Raw genomic sequence first — 17,008 nt, 5'->3', positions numbered from 1 at the left:
ATTTAAAATCTATTAACAATTTTGCATAATATCACATTGTATCCCATGAATATATACAATTATTGAGTTGATCTGAGCACATGGACATTCTAAGTATTGAATACCTCTTATCTAGTATTATTATTAAAATTGAATAAATGTTACCCTAGAGGAAAGTGCAGGGTTCTATTTAAACACAGGAGCAAAAGTCTAAGTGCATGAATGAATCAGGGAATAGGTTTGGAAAGGTGATAATATCTAAATTGCGATTTAAAGGATGAAGAACCATTCAAATGGCTGGCAATGTCACTCTAGGTAAGGGAACAGTATTCACAAAATCACTAAGGCAATACACGACATGGCAATGTTAAAATGAATAATATTTTGCTATAGGTAATTATCTATAATCCAGTATATTAGCAATATATTCTTATTATTCTTCCTGCTATTAATAGCAGCTAGCATTTAACTTTTTCCTTCTCTTCCTTAGGCATAATTTTAAATGCTTTATAAACACTGAATCATTATAACAGCACTAATTCTCTTATAGAAACTGGCACAAAGGATTTAGTAGGAGCTCAATAAATATTTGTTGAATGACTATCATCATAGAATGTTAGAACATATTCTATATTGTATGATAGAGAGTTTATAGTTATAGGGTTGGCACAATGTTTATGATTATTGACAAGAAAAAGAGAAGTACATTTGGGCAGCATTATTATTATTTTAATGTTTAGCATCAGCATAGTGGTGGGCTTGTGGGTACCATGAATCAGATAAAAGTGTTTCAATCTCAGATCTGCCACTTACTAAGGTGTGTGATTTTAGATGATCTAATTAAATACCCTAAGTCTTAAATTACTAATTGATAAAGTGGAGCTAATAGTGCCTACTTCACAGTGTCATGTTAAGAACTGTATAAAATAATGAATAGAAAGGGCTATCCCCTTTCTTGGTGGAACTATTAAAGTGTTTCAAAGATAAATATCACCATACGACCTTGGAAGGGATTTTGCTCTCTTTGGCTCAGTTTTATTCATGGTGGGCTTAAAGAAGATCTATACAGTAAATCAGATTTCTTTACCCAGCTGACTGACAGTCCTTGTGTGCAATGCAAGGAGAGATCAGACAAGTTTGCCACATCATACGCTGCTTTAATACATGCTGCCAAGGAATGTAGGTAAAATGTGGTGATCTCCTGTATCTGGACAGTGCATAGATACTCTTCCACTATTTCTTGCAAAACAGCATTACTCTCTGAAGAATTTCATGATATGAGGGGAAGTTCTTTGGCTTTTTCATAGTGATTCCATGGATAAGCATAACTCATATGAGAAAGCTACTAAGATAAATACATAAATGTCAACTGTATATTTGTGTTTCCCTTAGAAAATATATTAGAAATTAAATAATGTCAAACTCTCAAGGAAATGTACAAGGCATGTATAAAATAATTATATTGCTTATAAAAGAAAACATGAACGTCACAGTTTTAAATTCCAGTGATAGAAATGGTAAGCCATGGTCCTGTTCTTCATTTTGGACAAGAAATGCAAGAGACTACAGAACACAAGAGATGTAGTTTGTCCTTACCAAACAGTAGCAAGAATTTTCTGAATTGGTTAACTGAAAGAAAATGTTTGCTGAGAGCATACAGATATGCACACAGAAAGGAAGGAAGGAAGGAAGGAAGGGAGGGAGGGAGAGAAAAAGGGAAGAAAGAAAAGAGAAATGAAAAAAACCAAGCAAGCAAGCAAACAGAAACAGACTCCAAATGACAAAGAAGGAAGAAGTCGAGGAGGGACTGATTTACCAGGAGTCACTGATTAGTGTGTCACAGGCAATTTGAAAAAGTAGTTTAAATTTCACAAAATATTTAATAAGGTATGAAGATTTTATAGAAATGAAGGAAAAAGAAACATGGTCAAATTGAATGACCATGTGAGAAATTTACATAACATAGTAGCCTGGAAATAAACTCCCCAAATGGATTTGATATATATAATCAACATTTGAACAGTAAGAAATTTAGGGTAGCATGTCAAATTCTAATCACACTGTAACTACATGTCATTGATGTGATCCTTTACACTTGTGGCATAAATGTTTGCTTTAAATTCCTATTATAGAAAAATGAGAAAATCAAGGTAAACAAATAGAAAAACCTAAACATCAGTTATCTGTATTTGAACTATTTGGAGATGACCATTGTTGCTACTACTATGCTATGAACTCTGACCTTGTTACCTACACACTGATATCCTCCATATATGTGTGCACAGAAATCTATAAAGACAGAGGTATAGTAATCCTTAAAATACAAAATGAAATTCTAAAATTTTATCTCTATGAGGCCAGCATACTCCTATACCAAAAGCAGGACACCCATACACGAAAGAAAGAAAGAAAACTACAGAATAGTATCCATAATGAACTTAGATGCAAAAACTGCAAAACCCCTTTACAAAATATTAGTAAACTGAATCCAATAGCACATTTAAAAGGTTATTATTATAATTCCAGGGATACAAGGATGGTTTTACATAGACAAATCAGCAAATGTTATACACTACACCAAAAGAATAAAGGACAAAAACCATATGATCATCTTAAAAGATATAGAAAAGTACTAGCAGCATTCCTTTATGATGAAAATTTATGTGCAGAAGGAAAGAACCTTAATCTAATAAAAGCTATTTTATAATAATCCAACAGCTAACATTATACTGAATGAGGAAAAGCTAACAGCTTCGTTTGTAAGATCTGGAGCAAGACAAGGACGCCCATTTTCTCCACTGTTGCTCAACATAGTGCAAGAAGCCTTAGTCAGAACAGTCAAACAAAAGAAATTAAGGGCATCCAAATTAGAAAAGAAATCTAATAATGGCTACTGTTTTCAGATGCCACGATCCTGCAGAGAAAAACTCCTGAACATGCCACCAAAAACTATTATTTGTATTTCTGGATACAAATTCAATATGCAAAAATCACTCTGTCTATATGGCAACAGCAAATTATCTGAGACAGAAATGTAAAAAGCAATCCCAGAGCTGATGGAGCAGCTCAAGCAGTAGAGCACATGCTTAGCAAGTGTGAGACCATGAGTTCAAACCCCAATGTTGTCAAAAAAAGAAAAAGCAATCCTAGGAATAAATTCGACCACAGAGTAAAAGATCTCTACAATGAAAATTATAAAACATTGAAAATAGAAATTGAAGACAACACTAAAAATTGTAACAAATCCTATGTCCATGGATTACAACACTCAATATTATTAAAATGTCCACACTACCCAAAGCAATCTGCATATTTGATGCAACCCATATCAAAATACTAATGGCATTCTTTACAGAACAGCATCCTTAAAATTTATGTGTGACCACAAAAACCCCAGAAAAACCAAAGCCATCTTGACTAAAATGCATGAAGCAGGAAGCATTAGCTGACTTAAAAAACATACCACAAACCTGTAATCAAAACAGCCTCATGTTGGCATAAAAACAGATACATAAACCAATAGAACAGAACAAAGAACCTAGAAGTAAACCCAGACATCTATAGTTAACGGATTTTTAACAAAGTGCCAAGAAAAGGTAGTCTTTTCAATAAAAAAAAAATGGCACTGGGAAAACTGGAAGTCCACATGCAGAAAAATGAGACTAGATCTCTATCTCTTACCAGTTACAAAAAAATCAATTCAAAATGGATTATATGGGCTGGGGCTGAAGTGGTACACCACCTGTCTAGAAAGCACAAGGAATGGAGTTCAAATCCCAGTACTGCAAAAAGAAATAAATGATAAAAAACAAGAAACGAACAAACAAAACAAAATGTAAGATTTGAAATTAGCCAAGTACTGAAAGAAAAAAAGGAAAAATGCTGTAGGACATTTGGATTTACAAGGATTGTTTGTGTAAGATCTCAAATGCAAAAGCAACAAGAATAAAAACAAATAGGATTACATCAAAGTAAACAACAGAGGGAAGAGAAAATCTAAAGAATTGGACAAATTTCTACATACTTATGACAATCCAAAATTGAACCAAGAGGATATTAATCACCTGACTAGGTCTATAACACAAAATGAAATGGAAGCAGCAATAAAGACTCTCCCAAAAACGAAAAGTTCAGGACCTGATGGATTCTCTGCTGAATTATATCAGACATTTAAAGAAGAACTAATACCAACTCTCCTTAAACTTTTCCACAAAACAGAAAAGGGAAGGAACACTACCTAACTCACATTATGAAGCCAGTATTACACTCATCCCAAAACCAGACAAAAACACGCCAAAAAGGAGAACTATAGGCCCATCTCTTTAATGAACATTGAGGCAAAAATCCTCAACAAAATAATGGCAAACTGAATCCAACAACACGTCAGAAAGATCATTCACCACGACCAAGTCGGCTTCATCCCAGGGATGCAGGAGTGGTTCAACATATGCAAATCTATAAATGTAATACAGCATATTAATAGAAGCAAAGACAATAACCAGTTGATCATCTCAATAGATGCAGAAAAATCCTTTGATAAGATCCAACACCACTTCATGATAAAAGATCTAAGAAAACTAGGAATAGAAGGAAAGTACTTCAAGATTGTAATATATGACAAACCTATAGCCAACATCATACTAAATGGAGAAAACTGAAACCATTTCCCCTAAAATCAGGAATGAGACAAGGATTACCCACTATCCCCACTCCCATTCAGCATAGTCCTGGAATTCCTAGCCAGAGCAATTAGGCAAGAAGAAATAAAAGGAATACAAATAGGTAAAGAAACTGTCAAAATATCCCTATTTGCAGATGATATGATCCTATATCTTAAAGACCCAAAAATCTCTACCAAAAACTCCTAGATACCATAAACAGCAACAGCGAGGTGGTAGGATACAAAATCAACTTACAAAAATCATTAGCATTTCTATATACCAACAATGAACAAATTGAGAAAGAATATATGGAAACAATTCCATTTACAATAGCCTCAAAAAAAATCAAATACCTAGGAGTAAATTTAACAAAGGATGTGAATGACCTCTACAGCAAGAATCACAAAACCAAGAAGAAAGAGATCAAGGAAGACTATAGAAGGAGGAAAGATCTCCCTTGCTCATGGATTGGTAGAATCAACATAGTAAAAATGGCTATCTACCAAAAGCAATCTACACGTTTAATGCAATTCTCATTAAAATCCCAATGACATTCATCACAGAGATTGAAAAATCTACCTTAAAGTTCATTTGGAAACACAAGAGACCATGAATAGCCAAGGCAATGCTCAGCAAAAGAGCAATGCTGGAGGTATCACAATACCCGACTTCAAACTGTATTACAAAGCAATAGCAATAAAAGCAGCATGGTACTCGCAGAAAAACAGACATGAAGACCAGTGGAACAGAATAGAGGACCCAGACATGAATCCACACAGCTATGCCCACCTTATTTTTGACAAAGGTGCCAAAAACTATGATGGAGAAAAGACAGACTCTTCAACAAATGTTGCTGGGAAAAGTGGTTAAATGCCTGCAAAAAACTGAAACTAGGTCCATGTTTATCACCCTGTACTAGTATCAACTCAAAATGAATAAAGGACCTTAATATCAGACCTGAAACTCAGAAGTTAGAACAGGAAAGAGCAGGGAATACTCTGGAACTAATAGGTATAGGCAAGGGCTTCTTCAATAGAACAAAAGCAGCTCAGCAACTAAGAGAAAGGATCGACAAATGGGACTACATAAAATTAAAAAGCTTCTGCACAACAAAAGAAATGGTCTCTAAACTGAAGAGACCATCCACATAGTGGGAGAAAATATTTGCCAGCTATACATCAGACAAAGGACTGATAACCAGAATATACAGGGAATTCAAAAAACTAAACTCCCCCCCAAATCAATGAACCAATATAGAAATGGGCAAGTGAACTAAACAGAACTTTCTCAAAAGAAGAAATTAAAATGGTCAAAAAAACACATGAAAAAATGCTTACCATCTCTAGCCATAAAGGAAATGGAAATCAAAACCACACTAAGATTCCACCTCACCCCCATTAGAACAGCAATCATCCAAAACACCAGCAACAAGAGGTGTTGGTGAGGATATGGGGAAAAAGCAACCCTCGTACACTGATGGTGGGAATGCAAACTAATGCAACCACTCTGGAAAAGAATATGGAGGCTTCTTAAAAAACTAAACATAGATCTGCCATATGATCCAGCAATCCCACTCCTGAGGATATACCCAAAGGAAAGCGACCCAGGTTACTCCAGAGGCACCTGCACACCCATGTTTACTGCAGTGCTATTCACAATAGCCAAGTTATGGAAACAATCAAGATGCCCCACTACTGATGAATAGATTAAGATAATATGGTATTTATATACAATGGAGTTTTACTCAGCCACGAAGAAGAATGAAATCTTATCATTTGCAAGTAAATGGATGGAACTGGAGAACATCATCCTGAGCGAGGTCATTCAGGCTCAGAAGACCAAAAATCGTATGTTCTCCCTCATATGCAGACTTTAGATCTTTAGCAAATGCAGCAATGTGGTTGGACTTGGGTCACATGATAAGGGGAACACATACAGGAAGAACAGGGAAAGGTAGGAAACCTGAAACTTGAAAGTGTTTGATGTCCCCACTGCAGAGGAGCTAATACAGTAATCTTAAAATGACAGTGATCAATATGGGAAGGTGACCAGGAAGTTTGAAGAGGTCAGCTAGAGATGAATAAATTCGGGTTGTAATACATTCATGCATGGAAGCAATGCTAGGAATCTCTCTGTATAGCTCTCCTTATCTCAGCTAGCAAAAATGTTATGTCTTTCTTATTATTGCTTATGTCTTCTCTTCAACAAAATTGGAGAAAAAGGCAGAACAGGTTCTTCCTGGAAGTGAGGGGGATGGGGGGGAGACCGAAGGGGCAGGGGGCAGTGGGGGAGAAATGACAAAACAATATATGCACATATGAATAAATGAGTAATAAAAAACGAATCACAGAAAATATTTACAACCAATACATCTGACAAGGGGTTGATACCCAGAATAATATAAAGACCTTCAAAAACTAAATAGTTAGCAAAATCCAATTAAATAATAGGAAAATGATCTGAATAAAAAAATCTCAAAAGAGACGAACAAGTATATGAAAAATACTTAATATCATTAGCAAATCAAAACAACAATGAGGTATCATCTCACCCCATTCAAAATGGTTATTATCAAAAAAGCAAAAAAGGCAAATGCTGTGCAGATAGAGAGAAAAGAAACCTTTAGAACACAGTTGGTGAAAAATGTAAATTAGTAACTCATTATGGATAAAAGCATAAAGATTCCTGAAAAAATTAACAATAGAATTAACACATGACCCAGCAAACTACTCCTGGTTAAATATTCAAGGGAAATGAAATCAGTATGTCAAAGAACCATTTGCATTCCCCTATTCGTTGCAGCACTATTCATCATAGCCAAGAAATGATGTATGTATCCATTAACTGATGAATGGATTTTAAAAAGTATGGTACATAGACACATGGAATACTATTCACCATAAAATAATAAAATTCTGGAATTTTCAACATTCCAGAAGACCATTTTGTTAAGTAAAATAGGCCAGGGCCAGAAAGAAAGCACTGTACTAGTTTATAGGTGGAATTTAGAAAAAAGTTAATCTGATAGAAGAGTAGAATGGTGGTTACCAAAAGCTGGTGTGTTACTGTACAGTAGGGTGATGATAGATAACAATAATGTACTGTGCATCTCAAAGAGCTAAAAGAAATGATTTTGAAACTTTTCATGTAAAGAAATGGCAAACATTTGAGGATATAAATAACCTGATTTAAACATTATACAATGTATTCATGTATCAGAACATCTTATGTTATCCAATGAATACATATATTTTGTTTTTTATGTACCATTTAAAATAAATTAAATTGATAACTCAATAAATAAGAATTTAAAAGGAGATTCAAAGGAACTTGTTTGCCAAATATTATATGAACAAGTACTGTACATAATTTAAAAACCTGGAAAGTCTGTATAAACACAACCTTTCAGCTACAGTATCTGTCCAATTTACTTTCTACCCAAACACAAAAGATAAATAATCTAACTACTGTGCTTACAGGTGCCTTTCATGCATGTCATCGTTGAGGAACATAGCTCAATGACCCGAACAGCAAAAGTTCCTGCTTCTTCTGCTGGTATTGTCAAAATGGAAATCTAAGAAGCAGAAACACAGTATCATACATAATTGTTAGGATTCATTTTCATTCTTCTATCATTAGCTGGTTAACTTCCTAACATCCAAACTTCCCTTGGTATTTGAAAAAAAAAAACTGGCTTGTAAGCATTTAATTTTGGAATAGAATTTGAAACGTGTACATATGTCTTGATATTCAATTTCTGCATTATTTCTTCTGTATATTACATGTTTGTACCATTTTCACTGAGAATAAATACTTCAAATATTTAACATTGACTACATATTTTACTGACTTTTTTTTGTGGTAGTGGTGCTTGAACTCAGGGCCTACACCTTGAGCCACTCCACCAGCCCTTTTTGTGTTAGGTATTTTTGAGATAGGATCTTGCTTGGGCTGTCTTTGAACCATGATCCTTCTGATCTCTGCTTTGAGTAGCTAGGATTACAGGTGTGAGCCACCAGAGCCCGGCTTACTGACTATTTTTAAGGATACAATTGTTACTTCTGAAACATGCATTTTTGTGCTTGATAATCAGACCGTTTTATTTCAAGTTTGATTACACACGACTAAAAATCGCAATTACAGAGCATTAAAATTAAAGATGTTACCAATTCCATAGATATCAAAATATACAAAGTAAATACATATCAAAATGATTTCATATTAACTAAAGGACTCCAATAATAAAATCAGAGATTAAAAATCAAAATTGAAATATAAAATTATTATTAACTACTGTTTACTAACATGTAGTATGCTGTCCTAGGCACTATTGGTATGTTGTATAGTTTATACTCAAAAGACTTTAAGTGACCATCAGATGAATGTTGCTCTGCAGAGCTAGTTTCATTAATTCTCAACCTTAGTCTTCGATATGAGGAAATTATATCCTTTCACATAGGAAATGCCTGTAAAAAGGAAAGCCCCATTTGCACCTTCCCTTACAAGTGCCATTCTTAGATTTTGACTGGGAATGTCATACTGATAGCTCACAGAGAAAAAATCTACAACAAATCTGAAAAATAGAAATTATCTTGATAACCATGACTATCCTGCTTGATATGCATTTCTGTGGCTCATGCTATTCCAAAAACAGTTCTCAATGTTTTTCTTAACTCCCTTTGGTGCTACTCATGATACAAAAAAGTATTTTAGCATTAAGGAGATAGAAGTTACTAGGATATTGAGCATAGTGAAATAGTTAAATGTCTGACTAAACACATGACCACAACTAGAAAAGAACCTTTAAGGAATATGCAACAGCTTCTTTTGATTTTTGAAAATACCATATATTTTTTATTATTTTTGTACTGGGTTACAGTGTGACATTTACAAAAGTTCTTATAATATATCATAGTTAAATTCACCTCCTCCACCATTCTCCTTTATCCCACTTCCCCCCATTCCTGAAAGTTTCAACAGGTCTCATTTTTCCATTTACATACATGAGTATATAATATTTCAACCACATTCACCCTCCTACATTCTCTACACATTTTTAATTAAGATACAATTAGTAATCTACTACGAGAGTATGTTCCTTACCTGAACTATGAGATAGTAACTGTCTCGAACCTCTAATACCACTTCAGTAAAATTTACCTGGACTTCCACCTATTTTTTCCTTTCTCTAAGCCTCATTGTTCTGTCCATGCTTCAAAAAGACAAAATGGTAGAGGAGAAAAATTCTCTATAAGAAGCAAAGGCAGGGAAAATGTACACTTTAGACTGGTGATTGATGACCATGTTGAGGATAGATATGGAGGACACAAAATGAAAGGTAGGGTGAACAGTTAGAAGGCAGAGATGATGTGAATGGTAGCGGGAACAGTAAGAATAAGGATTAGAAAGGAAAGAAAGACTGAAGCAATTTTAGGAAGTGTATGGACAGGACCTGAAGGCTGATAAGATGTTAGAGAAAAGAAGGAGTTATGTTATTGGAAGGATATCAATACTGTTCTTGGACGAAGAGAACACTGAATAAGGAACAGTTTTGGGAAGAAAGATAATGAATTCAGTTTTATATGTATAGCCCTTGACAGACATACAGTAGGAAGTTGGTATATTGGCCAGATATTTCTGGGAGACATAAAATGACTGTCCCCAACATGTATACAGAGTTGAAACTACAAAAATACATGGAGTTATCTATTGCGTGTGCACAGAGAAAGAAAATATTGTGGGCTGAAAGTGAAAGTACTGAGGAGCCCCCAAATTAAGGACAGGGCAGAGCAAGAAAAACCCACAAAGAAAGCAGAGAAGGATACCCAGAGTCGTTAGGTGACCCAGGAGAGCAAATTGTCAGAGAAGCCAAACGAGTACAGAGTTTCAAAAGAAAAGGAATAATAACATTGTCAAAGGTACTAAGAAAGTCCTAGTAGGAAGAACTAAAAAAAGTTTCCTGATCCTGACTAGTATGAAATTACTAACGAATTTCGCAAGATAAATGGTGGTAGAAATTTAAGGATTGTATGGTTTAGAAATGATTGGGAGGTAAGGCAGAAAGTAGTGTCTTGAAAATGTTGGTAAGAGGAGGGGAGAGATTAAGACTAGTTAGAGATGGAGGCAAAGTCAAAGGAGCAGGTTTTTATTTTATGTTTCTTTTTAACTTTTAGAACAGAAAATATAGGAACATGCCAGTAGTGGGGAGCGAGTCTGAGGGTATGACAGAGACCAGGCAATAAAATGCATGGTGTTTGTGAAAGGCACTTGAGACAGAGATTGGCTTTGGACAAGGGAAAGAGTCCTCTTATTCATCCCTGAGCTGGTGTACACATATTGTAAGAAGTAGGGCTGAAAATCAAGAGCCACTGTGCACGGTGAGTGGCTAGTGAAGAATAGTCACTTGGGGGAAAGCAAGACAGGGGGGTCATTGGAGGCCAGTGGAAAAGGTGACTGGTGGTAGTTGCTGAGGATCCAGCTGAATGAGGCTGTCAGCCAAAACGTTGTGATAGGCCAGGGCCAGTGTTTCAAGTCGTGTGGTCTTCTCAAATGGCCATGAGTGATATGGATACAGACCATAGCCTGACCCAAAGAAGAGATTTTCCTCAATGTGTATAAAGTAAGAACATGGCAATGTGGGAATTGAAGGTGTTGGAGAAAGGGCAGTTCAGAAGATCTACCATGGGATCTAGGGCAGAGGAATGGGAAGAGGTTACAAGGCAGATGATAAACTAGGTAGAACTGGAAGGGATGAGGATGTACACATCTATTATCAGAGTGGGTGAAGGTGAAAAAATAAAAGAGACGGAAAAATCAGAATTAATTTGTAGCATTTTAAGTCCATGATCTTCAGACTTGATTGAACGACTAACACTGCTAAGCAATATGACACAACATAGGTCACTATTCAACTCCCAACTCTCTGCAGTGATTATTGTATCCCTTCCTTTATCTTTGACCCACTTGTACACACCCAACTGCAGGAGATGACTTCACCTTGTAATTTAAAGAATGGAATCCATCAGACAGGAAGTACCAAATCCAGAAATACTCCTGCATTTACTCTATTGTTTCAACATGTCTAACACTCTCTCTAAGGGCAATGCTCTTGCTTATTCTCTGAATTTCATCCTTCCTGATATTTGCATAGTCAATAAATCTCCTGTTTTCCTCAGTATCTTCAACTTCTCTTCTGGCTCCATTATATCAGGTGAAACATAATATAATCTTGTAAAGTAAACAAAAGCCTTCTTCACTCCTATATCTGTCTCTTCAGGAACCAATTCCTTTCTCTTAATCTTCATAGCTTAGCTTCTTCAGAGTTTTGTATATTTTCTCTATTTACTGTTCTGACTCCCTATCACTGTTTGACCCACTCACAAAGCCTATGTTGTAAGGGGAGACAGACAAGTCGACCAACCAATCTAATAAGTGACACAACAGCTGCTGTACCATTTCCTTAAGCTATATCCCTGCTTATACTGGTCACACAGAACAGTACTTGTTATATATTTGTCTGTAACTGTGTCCTCCAGACTGCATACTATTTGAAGACAGAGATGCCATCATTGTTATCACAATCATCTTTGAAGCCAGAACACTGGTTGGTGGGTAATAGGCAGTTGTTTGCCCAATGACTCTAATGACTCAATAAAAGTAGTATTCATGTTTATGTATAACTGTCATAATTGGTGTCTCTTTTTATACAATTTTCATTTATTAAAAATAAAAATTGGGACCATTAAATGACTTTATCTAGTCACATATTTGTTTTATATAATGGGCAACTTCAAAATTAGAGGACTTTTAGAAGCCCATTTTTAGTAGCAGAATATATGACCGTCGCACCTATTGAGTAATCCAATCTTATATCACTATAAAATATGGTCAGAAGGAGAAGTGGGTAATGCCCTGGGATTTAAATGATCAGGCTGACAAAACCTGAGAGGCACACAGACATTCCTGTGGAAATGGGGGAAGGAAGAAGGTAGCAAAATTATTTGAGCAATTGTCGTGAGGAAATATATGACTATGTGTTGAAATTAACTCACAAGAGGCCGGATGTTGGACTTTCCATGGTTGCTATAGGTTGCCTACTATAAAGCCTTTTTTCTCTAATATTTTAAAATGCATTTATCTGGGGATTCTTTTTTTTCCCTTCGCATAACAATACACTTTCAATTTCATAGAAACAGTTACCAAATTCATTATAAACATTTTACAATGTAAAAAATAATGATCGCTGTTACACTGGTGAAGTAAACATACTGCTGTGTTATTTACAGAGATAATTTACAAAAAGTGTCACAGCAACATTTTTTCAGATTACTGCTTGATTAAAAATAAAACAAAGTTAAAAAAAAGAAAGAAACAGTTACCAAAATAAGGATTTAGTATAATCTAGTCTCATTCTTCAAATTATATACTTTTGTGTTCTCACTACAAAAAAGTTTAACTATATGAAGAAATACTTATCTTAATTAGGTTGACTGTAGTAATCAGTTCATCAAGTATGCCAAAACATTATGTTTTCCTTTTTAACATATAAAACTTTTATTCCAGAAAATATAGGACTGCATTTACCTGTTGATCTGAATCTGTTTTTAGAACAGATCTATCTGTAATCAGGACTGCCCTGGAGATCTGCCTGTGATGAATAAGAGTAAAGCAGTGAATCAGAGTCCATGGATAAATTTCATTTATAAATTATAGAATCACCAGAAGGGATGTTAAAGTCAGGATAAAAGTGTCACCTCCCCAAACTAAGTCAAGTTCTGCTTTAATCTTTCTTGGCTCATGAAAGAAGGAAGTGTGACCCCCCAGACAATACCCAGCTGAAGGAAAGGAGTTGAAATTATGCTAAGCTGCCCCAAAATCACACCATAAGAGAAGAATGGTAAGATACTGGTTATATCTTTGGTTAGGTGTACCTTTGCATGTTACTTGAACAGAATCATACAGAAATATCAATATAATCGCACAGCCCTAAGTTTCACCGTCCATTGACTAGTGCATGGAAGGGTTCTTTACCTGTATTGCACACAGGAGCACATGTTCTCAGAAAAGTAACTGTCCTCCACAAGGAAATGCTTAGAGATTATTCTCTGACCAAACTGATCTATTACCGCTTTACATCTATAAAAAGATAAGCATAGCAAGAAAGTTCACATTAATGACTGAAAAATGAACATAATCAGTCACTGATTTTGAATTTAAAACCTTGTGAAGATTAAAAAATTGCTTATAATTTTCTGAAACAAAACTGATACTGAATTACTGTATATTATTGTTGCTATACTGGATGTTTTTTAAACTATAAAATGAATGTGGAATACAGCTGAAATATTTACTTTGATTGCCATTAATAAGTAAGTGTAATGTTAGGGCAAATATTATACTGTAATTATAAGGTTCCTTCATGTTTAGGAAAACAGACACTTTTCCTTTGTTTAAAAAGTAGGCTTTCTTTATTTTTTCCCTTAATAGTTCTAAGGAAAGAGGGAGAGAAAAGTTGATTGAATATCTTGTTATATCATTCACAGCCTGTAAAAGGCACTAAAGGCTTTTTATTTTTCTCTTAAGTGTTGCTTTCTCTTTTGTTCAAGAATAGCTATCTGGTCACACATTTGATAATGTTTCAAACAGAAAAAAAGGGATAGAGCTTTTTTTAATATCTGTTTCCACTTTACTTCAAAGGATGATCACAGGAAGATTTCTTTCAAGTGCTGGTTCCAAATAAGGAAAACGCTTATGCACAGACATTATCAGGTCTTTGTCATCTGATATGTGTTGGGACAATGAATCATACAGAACCCTCCATTGACCTTCTTTCAATGTGTCTAGATAAAAGGATGAAAATTAGAATCCATCTCCTTGCATTGCCACAAGTTATAAATGTACTTTATAGGGCTCATTATCCAAACTAATGGACTAAGGGCGACATCCTTGAAATGGACTTACCAGCACTGACAAAGCCAGTAAGCAATATTTCAAGAACTATATGCAAATTACGGCATGTTTGCTCTATCTTTTTATTATGGAAATATCAATTTACTTTGTCACAGCTTCTCCTTCTGGGACCAGAATTATCTTATTAGAAACATACATATACATTGTTTCTCATAAAATGCAAGCAAATGATTTCAAACTCATACACCACTTACAATATACTAGTATAAATTAAAATATGCTCAATGGCTCTAGAATAAACCAAGTAAGTGATATTTCAAAGGCATAAAGGTGTTAAAAGTGAAATGACTAACACTCAAGACCAACAGTGAGAGAAATTTGATTTGTATTTCCTAAAGGCAGATTATTCTTTGCTGATATTCTTGAATAAATGGCATATCACAGTTGTCAGCGTATCTATTGATGTAATAGGTACATAATTACATTTTAATGGATTAAGCACATTTTAATATAATATCTCATGTATTATATTTATACTTAATTGATTTTTTCCCATCTCATCTCCACTTTCTTTTCCTTCTCCCACTTTGGTGGGTATTTATTTTCTCACATTTCATTAAACTAAAGCTCTTGCCTTATGAAATACTTCACTAAATTGATACAAAGAATTTATACCTATGTATTTTCCAAAATAATTGTTTTGAAACATGCATAAACAAGTTGATGAAGTACATCAGGCAATGGAGAAGAGAAATCTGTTGATCTTTCACTACACATTGATCTCTATTTGTCCTGTAAGCACTGACAAGCCTTCTTCTTATCTTTGACTCAGAAACTATAGAACTCAAGAGGAAAATGTGTGCAGAAAAAGGGCATGCAAAATGTTCCATATCTGGATAGGGAATTTGGTTATACAGATATATCATTTCTTAAACTCGTCTAATGAGCAGTTAAGATTTGGAAAATGTACTGTAAATTTTACATAAAAAGAAAAACACTAGAAAATAATGAATTCAATTTCAATATGCTAACCATACTAAAGTGTTTAGGGAAATTTTTACTGATATTTGCAATTTCCTGTGAAAAGCATAAAAAGATGAACTAATAGATGGATCAGGGGATGGATATTTGGGTAGCTATGAGATTAAGCAAGTATATTAAAATGATAATTATAGAACCTCAGTGGTAGACATAGGCATTCACTTTAAATTCAACTTTGGCATAGGTTTGAAAATTTTCACCATAAAATAAATATTGGAATACATCTGAGAGGGGAGTGGTTATAGTATAAATCCTAGACTTGAGTGTAAGTCTTTGCAGTGGGCTCCAATTTAAATAAATCTAACAATTAAACGTGGCTCTCAAGCTTATGGAGACCTCCTTGCTTTGCAGGCTTCCATACACTAATAGGCCCTTTATGGTGATACGTACACCTTTGGTGATAAGCAGACACTGGTTTCAAAGTTGTAATATTAGAAAATGTTAATGGACATCATTGAAAGAGGAGGTATGGAGATGTGTGGATTAGGGAGCTCAACTATGCAAGGACAAGATACTAATAAATGTGTTTTTATGATGAAGCTTCAGATGAAACAGTGATTCTCAAAGGAGGAGGAGGAGAAGGAAGCAAATCAGAATCACACCTGGGGGACTTTTTCCAAATTATAAGTACCCCTGGAGAGTCTGATAAGCTCCCAAATCCCAGGAAAGAATCACAGTCAAGTGTGCCACTGCTACCATTGCATCTTTATGTTGTGCTAAGTGGAGAAAAGTAAAGAGCTCCAGAGAGACAGAAAATATCTACTTCTGCAGAATTGAGGTGATGGTCATATATGCCCAATCTCAGTCTGGCAGAGGACAATGACACCACTCACCTATTATTCTCATGCTTACTGTGAAGTACTGAAACTTTATGCCTAAGTAAAACTGTTCAAAGCAAGGCATGTTTAAGCAAGTGGTAAGATTTGTTTTCCCCTCAGATACTTGACTTACTGTTATATATTCAGCCTAATTAGGAGAACAATAAAGAAAGGAATATTGATTTGGGACCTAGTCTTCATCTTTGTATTATAAAGATTAATATAAAAAATTATATGACATTCAAGTAATGGAAAAAAGCAAAATGAGACAGTGCTGCCAGTGGCATTAAAATAGCTTCCTGCCCACTTCTTCCACTTAAACCTAAGGAAGCCATTAAAGATTAACAGCATTTAGGATTTAGTTGCAGGTCTTGCTGAGCCTCATAAATAGTAACTGAGGAGGTACACAATAGGAGTTCCCAGGTACAGGGACACAATGACCAAATCAGATCATAAGAAGCCAAACAGAAAATTATAGGGCTAAGCTTTCTAAATCAACAAATCACCATAGTTGTTCACTTCTTGGTTTAACCATAAGAGAGCATAAGGAGCAAAATGACAGTAAGGAAGAAAACACTCAGCAAGATAAAAACACAGTAT

The 17,008-nt window shown here is 34.9% G+C and overlaps 1 protein-coding gene across 11 annotated transcripts in view; it reads right to left on the bottom strand.

Annotated features, from left to right (window-relative positions):
* The window catches only part of Chm (CHM Rab escort protein), a 178,816-nt gene that overhangs the window by 32,407 nt on the left and 129,401 nt on the right, over positions 1 to 17,008 (bottom strand). For all 11 annotated transcript variants that reach the window (XR_012444304.1, XR_012444305.1, XM_074063038.1 and 8 more), the window contains 3 exons: positions 13,671 to 13,775; positions 13,224 to 13,287; positions 8,118 to 8,214 (listed from right to left, as the gene is read on the bottom strand). Coding sequence is in view for 9 of the 11 variants with exons in the window: in XM_074063038.1 (XP_073919139.1) it covers positions 8,118 to 8,214; positions 13,224 to 13,287; positions 13,671 to 13,775 (266 nt within the window). In the remaining 2 variants the exon portion in view is untranslated. The remainder of the gene's footprint in view (positions 1 to 8,117; positions 8,215 to 13,223; positions 13,288 to 13,670; positions 13,776 to 17,008) is intronic.

The sequence above is a fragment of the Castor canadensis genome, chromosome X (assembly GCF_047511655.1).
Source record: "Castor canadensis chromosome X, mCasCan1.hap1v2, whole genome shotgun sequence".
Taxonomy (NCBI): Eukaryota; Metazoa; Chordata; class Mammalia; order Rodentia; family Castoridae; genus Castor; species Castor canadensis.
The sequence above is the reverse complement of the archived record's forward strand: the minus strand, read 5'-3'. Positions and strand labels throughout refer to the sequence as shown.